Below are 14,424 nucleotides of genomic sequence, written 5' to 3'. Positions count from 1 at the left end.
TTCACACATAGTCCTCCCACCCACACTGGGGCGGCTCTGATCGCAGTTACTCCCACGAGATCCTTTCCACCTGCGGATTTCGCACACAGGTAGATATTTAAATACATACTTGTTATAGTTTCTCCATCATTTCCATGAAGAGTAGGAGGGGAGGGGCGCCTGGGTGGCTTAGTCGGTTAAGCGTCCGACTTTCGCTTAGGTCATGATCTCGCGGTTCGTGGGTTCGGGCCCCGCGTCGGGCTCTGTGCTGACTGCCAGCTCGGAGCCTGGAGCCTGTTTCAGTCTGTGACTCCTTCTCTCTCTGACCCTCCCCTGCTCACGCTGTCTTTCTCTCTCCTAGAAATAAATAAAAATATTCAAAAAAAAAAAAAGAGTAGGAGGGGAAATCTGTCCTCACTGTAGTTCGCTGTGCTTACTGAAAGAGGCCCAAGAACCCACACTAAGTATACATATTCTGTTAAGTGTGTTTCCATGTGATTGGTTTCCTTGGTCATCCTATTATTTGTTTGTTTGTTTTTAATGTTTATTTATTTTTCAAAGAGACAAAGACAGAGAGACAGAGTACATGTGGGGGAGGGGCAGAGAGCGAGAGAGACAGAATCTGAAGCAGACTCCAGGCTTCGAGCTGTCAGCACAGAGCCTGGCATGGGACTCGAACCCACGAACTGGGAGATCATGACCTGAGCCTAAGTGGGATGCTTAACTGACTGAGCCACCCAGGCCCCCGATCCTACTTATTTTTTAAACTTTTTGTTTTGAAATAATTACAGATCCTCGGGAAGCTGCGGAGGTACCCTTCACACTCTGCCCCAGCTGGGAGTCTCTGTTTTCAGCGAGTAGTCAGAAGTGGGTACAGGCTGTTGCAAGTGCTGTCGGCTCCCCACCATACACTCCCCTGCGCATCCCTGCCAACAGCCAACTGCTAGCATCTGCCCCTCACCAGTGACTCGCACCCCAGCTCCCTACCCCTCACACGGGTGTTTCTGAGGCTTGTGTTTTGTACCATTGCCTAGAATCCCCTGCTGGCAGAAGTGAGCTTTGAGAACCAGCTGTGATAGCTGGCTTACTGGCGTGCTCTTCACGGAGGCTTTCCTTTCTCTCTCCACTTCCTCCTTCTCTCCCAGTGTAGTGGATGCTTCCCCAAAGAAGCTAATTTACCTCAAGTCCTTGCCCCCAAGGTGTCCTGAGCTAGGACAGCTTGTACCAGAAGTGGTGTTCGGAAGCAGGTCCTCAGGACAGAATTCTAAAACTGGATCACTTGCCGGTCAACGNCCCAGTGTAGTGGATGCTTCCCCAAAGAAGCTAATTTACCTCAAGTCCTTGCCCCCAAGGTGTCCTGAGCTAGGACAGCTTGTACCAGAAGTGGTGTTCAGAAGCAGGTCTCAGGACAGAATTCTAAAACTGGATCACTTGCCGGTCAACAGAAATAAGACCCCATTGTTGGTAGACCTTGACATGGAAAGAAAGAAGCCCCATTATAAGAACTCTTAAGGCGCCCATGTGGCCCAGTCAGCTGAGTGTCTGACTCTTGATTTCAGCTCAGGTCATGATCTCTCAGTACACAGGATTGAGCCCCGCATCGGGTTCTGCGCTGACAGAGTGGAACCTGCTTGGGATTCTCTCTCTCTTCCTCTCCCTCTGCCTCCCCCTGCTCATGCTGTGTGTCCCTCTCTCAAAATAAATAAATAAACATTTTTTAGAAGGCTTAAAAAAATAAGAACTCTTGCTTGTGGTGAATTGGAGAGAGGCTTCCCATGTAAAGGGATGTAATGGTTTCTACATTCTCTGCAGCATTTGAGAGGTGTGGGGGCAATGGGAATTAAAAGAAGTGGTGAAGTTTGTGGCTTGAGAAGTCCCACTGATGTGAGGAAAGAAGAAAGCGATGAGCTCGAACTAGCCAGCTACCAGCCTAGGGCAGGGCTTGAAAGCCAGAAAACCTCTGTGACAGAAGCATCGCCTAAGGCAGACACCTTGAGAGAGGATGCTTCCGCCTTTCAAGACCTGCTACCACATTCTCTTGTGACTTCAAGGCCAATCAACACCAGGACGAGGTCTCAGCCTGGCACACTGAGGAAGTACTGTCTCTCCCCAGAGAAATGGGATTTTTACAGAAAGAACCACAGGGTCCGGCTAACAGGTGCCAAGAGAAATCTGGAGAACAGGCCTGGGAATGGATATTGAGGGCATTAATTTGGGAGGGGGAAGGGAACAGAGGAACGAATTGGGGAAGAGTTTGTTGACATGGAGGCACTCTCCCCACTTCTGGATCTATCATCCTGGGAAGGATACCTGGCTCTGGGACGGCTCCCTGAAACTTGAGGGGGGAAAATAAAGGATTCAAGGTCCAATCAGGAGACAAGCCGCAGCACTAATTTAAGCAGAGTGAATTGAATGTATATAATATTGCTAAGTGGGTATAATGCTATTAACTAGGTTAGCGAAAAGGTAAAAAAAGAGAGAGCACTAAGTTATCACAAAGGTACCAATCACAGGAGCAGATGCTGTGCCCGGGCTTGGTGAAATAAGGTAAGAGGGTGAAGTTACCAAAATTGAAAAATTTCAAGGAGGAATTCCAAGAAACTGAAAATCAGACCTCTGGGGAGGGGCACTGAAATGTGGGAAACCTGCACATTGCATTGCTCAGGGGACAGACTGCTGATACAGGGCAAGGACCTTTGCTGGGGGAACGCTCCCAGAAACAGGAAGCCAAGGGCACTTAGGTGGCTTAGTTGACTAACTGTCTGACTTTGGCTCAGGTCATGATCTCACAGCTCGTGAGTTCAAGCCCCACGTTGGGCTCTGTGCTGACAGCTCAGAGCTTGGAGCCTGCTTCAGATTCTGTGTCTCCCTCTCTCTCTCTCTGCCCCTCCTCCGCTCACTCTCTGTCTTTCTCTGTCTCTCAAAAATAAACATTTAGAAAAAGAAAAAGAAACAGGAAGCCAATAGGAAGAGCAAATCCCTCCTCCCTGCTTCAGCCTGGTCAATCCCCTCTTGCACTCCTATGGGCAGGGCATCGTGGGGAGCAACTGGTGAATGCTGAGTGCGATTTTTGGAGTCCGACACTCCAACACTACACAAGACTGTATACAAGGGTGGGTTTGGTGCTAAGAGGCCACAGCTTAACAAGTGACAGAGAGAACAGCTACAAAACACGATGTAGAAATGCATGAACTGCTAGAACTTGGAAAGGTTCTGAGAGGTGGGGCCCACTAGAAGAAACATATTGTTGGAACTAGAGGACCTCTAGCTGGGTATGTTCCTAGGATGCTCCTTTCACTGGAGTGGTGAGAAAAGAGCTGTGATGCACTGAGATACCACCTCACACCAGTCAGAGTGGCTAAAATGAACAAGTCAGGAGACTATAAATGCTGGCGAGGATGTGGAGAAACGGGCACCCTCCTACACTGTTGGTGGGAATGTAAACTGGTGCAGCCCCTCTGGAAAACAGTGTGGAGGTTCCTCAAAAAATTAACAATAGAACTCCCCTGTGACCCAGCAATAGCACTGCTAGGAATTTACCGAAAGGATACAGGAGTGCTGATGCATAGGAGCACATGTACCCCAATGTTCATAGCAGCACTCTCCACAATAGCCAAATCATGGAAAGAGCCTAAATGTCCATCACCTGACGAATGGATCAAGAAGATGTGGTTTATCTAGACGATGGAATACTACATGGCAATGAGAAAGAAGGAAATCTGGCCTGTGTAGCAACATGGATGGAACTGGGGGGTGTTATGTTGAGTGAAATAAATCAGGCAGAGAAGGACAGATACCATATGTTTTCACTTATAGGTGGATTAGGAGAAACTTAACAGAAGACCATGGGGGAGGAGAAGGGGAAAAATAGTTGGGGAGAGGGAGGGAGGCAAACCATGAGAGACTCTTGAATGCTGAGAACAAACTGAGGGTTGATGGGGGTGAGGGACAGGGGAAGGGGGGTGATGAGCATGGAGGAGGGCACTTGTTGGCATGAGCACTGGGTGTTATATGGAAACCAACTTGACAATAAACTATGAAAGAAAAAAGAAAAGAGCTGTGATGTGGAGGGGGTGTTGGCATCACAGAGCAGCTCAGTGGTGCTGCCTCTAAGCTAAGTAAGTACACAGCTGGGGAGGCTGCTGTGGGATTGGACTCCTTTGTGTATGTTCATGGTGACAATGGGATTCCAGAACAGCAGAGGTCAGGTGGCAGCACTTGACCGTCAGAGGCAAGGTGGATGGAAAGTCTACCAAGGGGCCCCTACCCACAGGGATCTAAGGCATAGCTTATAATAGACCCTGGAGTTCCAAAGGGTGAGATCAATGGGCAACCAACAATGGTTATTCAGAGCATATGATCTGAAGGCTGATGTGAGCCATCGCAGTAGAAAATTGCTCTCTCTCTCACCCATTTTCCATGCTTAAGCTAGTCCTTAGACCAAGGGCCCACTGTTTGAAGGAAAGACTGTGTTCCTTTGAGAAAAGACCATGCAATGCCGAGTAAGTATATGCAGAACTGATTTCTCCCCTCTTTCCCCAAAAGGACCTGTGGCCATTTATCCAAAGTAACTGTACACTGGGGAGTGAAGAATACCCAGATGTTTCTATGGTTTTGGTGATATGGAGTCTGGGCTGATATTAATACCAGGGCATCCAAAGTGCCACTATGGCCCTCCTGTTAACATAGGGACATTTGGAAGCAAGATGACAAATGGAGTCTTGGTCAAACCCCATCTCACAATGGGTCTGTTGGGTCTGCAGACTCTCCTGTGATCGTGTGCCCATCCCTGAACTTGGGGATGAATAAACTGAGCTGATAGAAACCTCACATTGGTTTCTGAATCTGTACAGAAAGATCCATAATGGTAGGAAGGTCGAGCGGAAGCATCTAAAATTGCACACATACCCCCAGACAAGACAGCTTAACAAGGGATAATACGACGCTCTGTGGTGAACGGCAGAGATTAGCACTGCCCTCAAAGATTTAAAGAATGTAGAAGTAGTAGTCCCTATGGTATTCCCATTTAATTCAGAGTGATCACTGCAAAAAATAAAAATGAAAACAACACAAATTATGGTGGGTGATGGCACACGACCAGGGACTTGACTACACAGTAGCGTCAATTGCCATTTTTGTGCGAGATGTGCTATCTTTACTGAAACAGACCAAGATGACCTCTGGCACTTGGGATGTAGCAACCGTCTTGGCAAACGCATTTCCCTTCCCCCTCCCCCCGTCATTTTCAGGAAGGCAGATCAGAAATAATTAGCACTCACTTGGAATGATGACAGTATACATTCACGGTTGCGCCTCAGGGCTATGCTGGCGTTCCCAGTCTGTCACAACCTCATACTGGTTCTGAGGAATACTATGTCGATGAGATCATATTAATCAGACTCGGGGAAGAGGAAATAACAAATCCTCTGGATGTCCTCTAAGACATATGTGCAAGTGGGTAGGAGATACAAAGATTCAGGGATCTGAAACCACGGTAAAAGTTTTAGGGGTTCAGCGATCTAGGAGATGCAGAGACACCCCCTCTAAAGTAATAGACAAGTAATTGTACTTTGTGTCTCTTATTGCCAAGAAACAGGCACTCAACGGACCTCTGGGTTTTGGAGACAACATATATCTCATGTGAGAATACTGCTTGGGACCACTTATCAGATGCCATGGTGATAGAAGTATTCATAAGAGGTAAGGACACATATGGAGACTTTAACAAGCCCAGTAGGAGGCTTCAGAGCAGACCCCTAGGAATCTGAGGCAAGAATATGCTTTCTGGAGCAGGAAACCATTCAGTATTTGAAAACCAACACCTGGGTTCTAATAGAGACTGAGCAATTGGCCATGGGAGATCAACTGACCCTGTGGCCAGTTTCCCAAGTGTGTGCTGTCAGATTCATCAAGTCATAAAGGCAGACGGTGGCAACGGCAAGCCATCATGGGACGGAAATGAGACATTCAAGACCAGGCCCGAGCAGGCCCAGAGGTCACAGGTGAATTACACAAGCAGGACCCACGTTGTGATGCTATTTTCACAGAAGCCTCTCCCTCAGCTCACACAGCTATAGCTCGTGGGGGATTCCTTATGACCAGCTGCGGAGGAGGAGATGTGTGGGCCTGGTTTATGGACAGGTTAGCACCATAGGCTAGTAGAAGACGCAGAACAAAACAAAATTTTGGGTGTTGTGCAGCCCCACTCAGGGGTGTCCTGCAGGATAGTGGAAAGGGGACATTCTCCCAGGAGGCAGAGCTTCAACGAATATGTCAGCTTGGTTCAAAAGGGGTAGTGGCCTGAGAAAAGGATTCCAGGCATTGGTGAATGATTTGGCTGATCAATCAGCTGAAAAATTGAAGTTAAGGAAGTCTGGAGAAGATCCTTGTGTATTGATCTCTATGAGAAGATACAAAATGTATGGGTCTCTCTTATTTCAATGTCTACCAGAGGGTGTCCATTCCAAGGGAGGCACTGAACGACCAGGTAGATAGCATGACTCACCTATGATTGAAATGAGTTGCTCTTACCTCGCCACTTTGGAGCATGAACAACGGGTCTGTGAACCGAGAGGCCATGGTGGCAAGGAAGGAAGCCATGCGTGGCCCAACAGCATGGGCTCCCTCTCACCAAAACTGATCTAGCTGTTATTGCTACTAAATGTCCAGCTTGTTAGAGCAAAGATTGATGCCGAGTTCTTGATATGCTACCACCCCTTGAGGAGGGCACCCAGCCACATGGTATCAGGTGAATTACAATGAGCCCAACTGTCACAGAGGGGCCATGATTCTTCTATGACTTCACGAGATTTATACAGGTTTGTCTTCTTAGTCCGCAGGGTCTTGGCTAGCATTACTCTCTGAGGCTCCCAGAGTGTCTAATTTATCATCATGACATTCTCCCCATGACCATGGAGGAAGTGGGCACATGACCTTATTATCCACTGGTCCTACTATATACCATATTAACCAGAAGCAACCATACGAAGAAGATGTTGGAATAATCACCTGAAGGTGTAACTAAGGCATCAGCTTAAAGATGGGGTTGATGTGCTGCCTGAAGATGTATTTCTATACCTTGAGCCAATAGCCATTATATATATGCTATTTCCCCGGTCAGTAGACTATATAGGTCTGGGAACAAAGGAGATGGCCTCTTTCACCTTTGTTCTCACTGTCCTGCTTGATAAACTTATGCTTTCCATCCCAAACCCTTAGGCTCTGTTAGACTAGAGATCTTAGTTCTTAGGGGGCAGGGGGAGAACGCTTCTACCAGAGGATGCAGTAATAGTTTCACTAAAACTAAAATCTGTAGTCGCCCTCTGTGCTAGCTGGCTTAACGGTGCAGCATTATGGTGCGGCCTCCCCTTCCCTGGATCAAGTGTAAGTGTTGCTTACATTTCCCAAATAAACTCTTTTCACTCCACTCCTTTTCTCAAGGTCAGCTCTTGGAATAACCTATCCTAAGATACCTCTGGTTCAAGGACCAGGCTTTGAGAAGCAGTGATTTAGAGAGTGAACTCATTTGAATTAAAAAAAAAAATCTCTCTCCCTTTCCCTCTCTCTCTCCCTGCCACCTCCTCCTCCCTTGTGTGTATGCGTGTCTCTCTCTCTCTCTCTCTCTCACACACACACACACACACACACAAACATGTAAAGCAGGTGAAAAGGTCTATAAGGAAATAAACAAGGATTGACAATAGCTCTTTCTGGGTGGTGTAATCATGAATATTTCAACTTTCCTTTTAAATTTTCTCTGTGTTTTGTTCTTCTGCAGTAGCAACTGTGTATTAGCAGCTCTCTTTAATTGGCAATTAGGAGATTATTCCTGACCTCAGTGAGTGGCAGGGAGCAGAGCCAGGCTGTCGTGACTGATGAATGGCAGGGGAGGAGGTGGGAGGAGGGGGGAGTGGGGATGCTTTCAAAAGGCTGGGAAGGGGTACCTGGGTGGCTCAATTGCTTAAGCATCAGGCTTTGGCTCAGGTCATGATCTTGAGGTTCTTGGGTCGGAACCCTACGTCGGGCTCTGTGCTGACAGTTGGGAGCCTGGAGCCTGCTTCGGATTCTGTCTCCCTCTCTCTGCCCCTCCCCCACTTGCAGTGTGTGTGTGTGTGTGTGTGTGTGTGTGTGTGTGTGTGTGTGTGTCTCAGAAATAAACACTGAAAAAAAATTTTTAAAGGGGCTCCTGGGTGGCTCAGTCTGTTAAACATCTGACTTCAGCTTATGTCATGATCTCACGGCTCATGGGTTTGAGCCCCACGTCAGGCTCTGTGCTGACAGCTCAGAGCCTGTAGCCTGCTTCAGCTCCTGTGTCTCTCTCTCTCTCTGCTTCTCCCCTGCTTGCACTCTGTCTCTCTTTCTCAGAAGTAAATAAACATTAAAAAAATGGTTTTTTTTTTAATTTTTTAAGGCTGGGAAATGAGGTGGGAGCTCTATAGGTGTGGCGACTGTGGACGGTGCTGTTTGAAGAGTAACTTGAGCATGCTCACTGGCTGAGAGAAAACCAATTGCTGAGAGCAGAGACACAAAGTCAGTGGAGAGGGGGATAATTGAAGGACTTGGATCCCAGACGAGGTCTGAGGGGATTAGACCTGGACCCAGGTGGAGGAATTCATTTTGAACAGAAGGCACACTTCACCCTCAGGCAAGAGGGAAGGAAGTGAGGATGCATAAAGTTATAAATGCATTGACTTCATCCATTTGTTTATATTACACTCTGCCTCATTTCACAAAGGACTTGAGGTATTTCTATAGCTAAGTTGACAGGCTGAAGGAGACTGGAAGTTGAGAAGTCCCGGGAGAGGGGCTTTATTTTCTTCTTGGAGTGGAAGGCAAGGTCTCCCACAGAGAAGGGAGCAGGGGTGTGTGTCTGCGGGGCGTGAGGAGACAAGCGAAGGTTTGGAATGGGGAGGGACAGAGACCACTGGATGGAGCTGAGGGCCCAGATCTGGCCCAGTTCCAGGCTGCACACTGTGAAATCTTCTCCAGCAGCCCTGGGGGGAGAAGCCTGTGCCTCCTACGTGGTAGGGCTCCAGGCGAGTCACTCACCCCTCTGAGCTACACTTTCTCTGCAAAGGGGGAGAAAAACAGCACGTCTGGAGGGCAGTTGTGAGGATTAAATGAAACATGAAACACCCAGCACAGCGCCTGGCACACAAGAGAGGCTCAGTTAATGTTCATTCTCTTGCCCTTCCCGCTCTGAGTAAACCTGAGCCCGTGGCATCTGCATGGAAAGGGACATAGCTACTGGGACCTCGTTCTGATGGATCCGGTTAAACACATTAAAAAAAAAAAGTTTTAAGGTTTGTTTATTTTTAAAATGTTTTTATTTTTTTTTTGAGAGAGACAGAGTGTGAGCGGAGGAGGGGCAGAGAGAGAGGGAGACACGGAATCTGAAGCAGGCTCCAGGCTCTGAGCTGTCAGCACAGAACCCCACCCCGGGCTCAAACTCACGGATGGAGAGGCCAGGACATGAGCTGAAGTCGGACACTTAGCAGATTGAGCCACCCAGGTGTCCCTGAACACAACAATATAAAAAAAGTTTTTTAATGTTTTATTTATTTCTAGGAGAGAGAGAGAGAGACAGCGTGAGCAGGGGAGGGTCAGAGAGAGAGGGAGATACAGACTCTGAAACAGGCTCCAGGCCCTGAGCTGGCAGTCAGCACAGAGCCCGACGCGGGGCTCGAACCCACGAACCGCGAGATCATGACCTAAGCGAAAGTCGGATGCTTAACCGACTAAGCCACCCAGGCGCCCCAGAACACAACGATTTTAAATACACTCCACTCCTTATTCACAGCCGTGTCCTGTAAAGTTGCCACAAAGATTGAAGGAGAATACTGACTGAATCACTGCCTCTTGAGGAAATACAGCGTTAGGTTCCTGTGAGCCTCCAGCCACGTTTTCATCAACCAATCAATACGTAACCTTGTTTTATGTATGTTTCTGTCTAAAGACACCGTATCTAATATATACTGTTGATTCAGTAATATTGAACTCACGGCCAACAGCGCCTTAACTCAAGATGCAAGGAAGCTCATCTACCACACCCACGTGTTTTCTCCCTAAGGCTCAACATTGCCCTCCTGGGCCTAGGAACTGGCCAGCGCCTCCCTGCTACCCTCAGGGCCCAGTTTAAATGGCAAGGTCACCAACAAAACACATAAAAATGAGGAAAACATGGCACTGAAGACACCATGACAAAGACACTTGTTTACAGTAGGAGGGCTGAGACAAGAAGGCAAAGAGCAAGGACAACTGGGTGGCTCAGTTGGTTAAACGTCTGGCTTTGGCTCAGGTCATGATCTCACTGTTCGTAGGTTTGAGTCCCACATCAGGCTCTGTGCTGACAGCTAGCTCAGAGCCTGGAGTCTGTCTTTGGATTCTGTGTCTCCCTCTCTCTCTGACCCTCCCCTGCTCGCACTCTCTCTCTCTGTCTCTCAAAAATAAATTTTAAAAAACATTAAAAAAAGAGAAGGCAGAGAGGATCACCTGGTCACTTTGTTGGAGCTCTGGCTGGGAACAGGCGTGTCAGGCAACTCTAGAAAGTCTCTCGACTCTGCGCATGCATAGATCCTTAAATTACTGCAGTAGTCCCTTGAGTATTGATTTGGGGTTACGAATAAATTTACAACCAGGTGAATTTGCAAATAAGGAATTCATGAATAATGAATTTGACCGTGCATTTATTTTTTCTGATTACAAAATTAAATAGTAAACAGAGCTATGCATACTGTGTAAAAGTTTCAGGTCCCCTCCGTGATCCTAGCCCATAAACATTGTTGGAACGGCTGCAGAGTTTTGCAGGTTTCTGCTAGGCAGATAATGCCTATGTGCATGTGTGTGACTATGTGTCTGTGTCTGAGTGGCTGTGTGTGCGTGATTTCCACTCACCAAGATCTCTTGGATAGTTAAAAAAATTTTTTTTCCTGAAGTTATTTTTTAGAGTATGAATGGAAGCAGTGGGCGTGCACTGCGGTCAGGACCTCCTAGTCTCAGTTCAGACCCTCGACCACATCCAATTGGGGAAACAACTGTCCAGAGAGAGCGATGGGTTGCCAAACTTAACGATAAACAGCAGGTTGAGTGAATGTGGTGTTCTGCGTCTTAGCCAAGATGGTGTAAGGTCAGCAGAAGAACCACCAGAAGGGTAAAAAGACAGAGCAGCAAGGCGTTGCGAAAGGCCGAGAGATCGACTTACAGCCAAAGAAAAGCATATTCCATACACTCGGGAAGGGGTCGGAGCTACAGAGCAAGAGGAACTTAGCTACTCAAGGAGATTCAGACTATAGCTAACAGTATCAGAGCTACTGAAAACAGCTACGGGATAGCAGGGGCTAGGCCAAGCTGCTACAAGAAATGGACCCAAAATACAACGGCTTATCCAAAGTGGACATTTATTCGTCTTTCTCTAATCCACGTTGGTGAGTGGGTTCTACTCCGCGTCGTCACTCAGAACCCAGCCTCCTTCCTTATCTTTGCTCTGTCAGCCCCTTCGAAACATTATGGAAGCTGGGTCCCTGGCACATCTGTGTTCCATCTCCAGGGACGAGGAAATGGAGCATGGCAGAGCAAAAACCCAGTGCCTTAAGCACTGTTTCTATTTACGTTCTATTAGAAAGGACTTTGTTACAAAGCCACACTCTGCAGCGATAGCAGCTAGAAAGTGTGGTCTCCAGCAGACGGCTATTTGGCCAACTACTATATTGCTGTAGAAGAGGGGGTGGATTACATGTGAAATAAATGAAGCCCATCCACCTGTCATCAAGCCTTTTTTCATTTTGCTTCAAATGCTTCAATAATTTAGACCCTCCCCTCCTTACAAAAAAATATTGGGGATGAAATCAGTATGTTATTTGGGATTCTTTTGTTTGCCAAGTGACAGCACACCCCTATTAAACTTGCTTAAGCAATAAGGTGGGCCACCTCGTATATCCAAAATCTAGGCTCTACGTCAGAGCACCAGCCCTTCTTCCCTAGGACTCTCCCCGTCTCAATCATGTGTCGGCTGCATCCTCAGAGTGGGAGCAAGTAAGCTGCTATAACTCCAAGAATCACCACCAAACACATCCACAATCAGCAGAGGGGGCAGAGTTTTTTGTTTTTTGAAAGGGAAGAGACCCTTAGCAGAAGGTCACCTCCCCACCATAGGCTTGCCCTCTGGTTTTTCAGGCCAGACGTACATGTCCGAGCCCAAAGTATCCACTGGCAAGAGGAACGCAACCACCACAATGGAACTGGACCAAAAGGGACCTAACTCCTAGACTGGGCTGGGGTCATCCTTCCCTTGGTCACTTGGGGAAGAGACGCACGTGAACGAAATCAGAGTATGACAGCAAGGAAAAGTTGTTGAATAAGTTACCAAGTTCTTTCTGGCAATGATGGAGACACGGGACCAGGCAGGTGGTGGTGTGATGGAGGGTACGTAAACAGCAGAGAAGTAAACTTCAAATTGTTTCTTAAGTTGTGCCTCCACAAAGTTTAACTCCAGTAAAGACATTTCTGGAGAAGGCAGAAACTGGGGTGCCATGCTCAATGCCTCTTTCTCACCCCCATATCCAATCCATTACTAAATTCCACACAGTGTCTATACTTTCAGTACCTTCGCCTTCTCTCCTTCCCCAATGTCATGGCCCCAGTTCAGGTCTCCTGCGGGCATTATAACAACAGTGACCTAACAGAGGCCAGTCTCTTCCTGCAATTGACAACTTTGCTGCGTTATTCAGCTACACACCTTTACCGTGTACCAAGTGCTGCGCATGTGCAGACAGATCAAAAAGAGTCCCTGCCTTCACGTTGCTGCTGGCATCTCCCTGACTCCCTGACACCTACATTAGACCAAGTCATGCCCCTGCTTGAAAGCTCAATGCCCTCAGGAAACCCTTTACCATGACTCTCAACGCCCTGCACTTACTGCCTTCCCCTCCCCAACCTCAACAGTGCAGAACTACTTGCACTTGCCTCAAAGTGCCTCTCTTTTCACGCCTCTGTGCTTTTGCACAGGCTGTCTCCTCTATCTAGAAATCCCTTATCCCCTCTCCATCTGGCATGCAAGATAAGGTCTCCTATTACTCTCTCCTTCTCTCCAGATCCACCTTCTCCCCCACTCGCCACACACACACACACACACACACACACACACACACACACAGAAATATAGCACTCCGGAAATGTTTGCTGAATGGACGCAGCTCCTTGGGTCAGACAGTAGCCCGCTCCCTCAAGCACTCTTTAAGAAAGTGAAGAGGACATCTTGAACTTGCCCTAGGCAAGCAGGGCATTTCTCTCGAGTTTATCTTTACGTTTTATGCAAAAGTTGTGTTCTATACAGAATACATGACATATCCTTGTTTGTTTTAATAAAGCATATTATTTTTCCCAAAGCTTCAAGTCGACGATCTAGAAAGATGCTCCTTGTTTACTCGTTATCCCCTTAAATTAGCTGTCCTCACCCGCCGCAGGGACCCTGAGTGAGACGTGCCTCTCGCTGCGTGCGCAGACCCTGAAGGAACAGCTGGGTTTCGGTCCCCGGGGAGTAGGGGAACAGTGGGGGCGGGGAGGGGGTCCGCTGGCTGGAGGCCTGGCCCCGCCTCTCCTCTCCCCCGCCCGCTGCAGGGGCGGAGTCGCCCGGGCCCGGCCCGCNCCCCCCTGGGGCCTCCGCCCCCCTCCTGGATCCTCTTCTCCCAGCGCCCATCCCTTCAGACTGCCCTTTCCTCTAGAACCTCCTTGTCAGGAGCCCCTTCCCTCAGACACCTACGACCTTCTCCCTCCAGCACCCATCGCTCCGAGTCACCCACTACCTCGAGACCACCTTCCTGGGCTCGCATCTCGGCTGATCTCTACCCTGCACCTCTTCTTCGCGTGCCTCCCTCCCTCCCGGACAGCCCTCCCCTTCCTTCTCCTGTAGCTGTTACTCCTGCCTCTCCCCACCTGCTCCCCGCACCCATCCCTCGGTGCTGTCCCCGACAGCGCCACGCTCGCTCAGCAGCCCCCCTGCATCTCAGGGCCCCCTCTTCGCCGCCCCCAGCGCCATGGCGTGCAGCCTCAAGGACGAGCTGCTCTGCTCCATCTGCCTGAGCATCTACCAGGACCCGGTGAGCCTGGGCTGCGAGCACTACTTCTGCCGCCGCTGCATCACCGAGCACTGGGTGAGGCAGGAGGCGCAGGGCGCCCGCGACTGCCCCGAGTGCCGGCGCACGTTCGCCGAGCCCGCGCTCGCGCCCAGCCTCAAGCTGGCCAACATCGTGGAGCGCTACAGCGCCTTCCCGCTGGACGCCATCCTCAACGCGCGCCGCGCCGCGCGACCCTGCCAGGCGCACGACAAGGTCAAGCTCTTCTGTCTCACGGACCGCGCGCTGCTCTGCTTCTTCTGCGACGAGCCCGCGCTGCACGAGCAGCACCAGGTCACCGGCATCGACGATGCCTTCGAGGAGTTGCAGGTGAGCA

The 14,424-nt window shown here is 49.0% G+C and overlaps 1 protein-coding gene across 1 annotated transcript in view; it reads left to right on the top strand.

Annotated features, from left to right (window-relative positions):
- Positions 1–13,859: 13,859 nt before the first annotated feature.
- TRIM62 (tripartite motif containing 62) overlaps positions 13,860–14,424 on the top strand; it is a 31,540-nt gene continuing 30,975 nt past the window's right edge. Inside the window, exon 1 of the mRNA XM_077769459.1 lies at positions 13,860–14,417. Within this exon, the coding sequence (XP_077625585.1) occupies positions 14,010–14,417 (408 nt within the window). The 5' untranslated portion in view covers positions 13,860–14,009. The remainder of the gene's footprint in view (positions 14,418–14,424) is intronic.

This window comes from Crocuta crocuta, unplaced genomic scaffold (assembly GCF_008692635.1).
Source record: "Crocuta crocuta isolate KB4526 unplaced genomic scaffold, BGI_CrCroc_1.0 scaffold351, whole genome shotgun sequence".
Lineage (NCBI taxonomy): Eukaryota > Metazoa > Chordata > Mammalia > Carnivora > Hyaenidae > Crocuta > Crocuta crocuta.
Note: the sequence above shows the minus strand (reverse complement) of the source record. Positions and strands in the feature narration are given on the sequence as shown.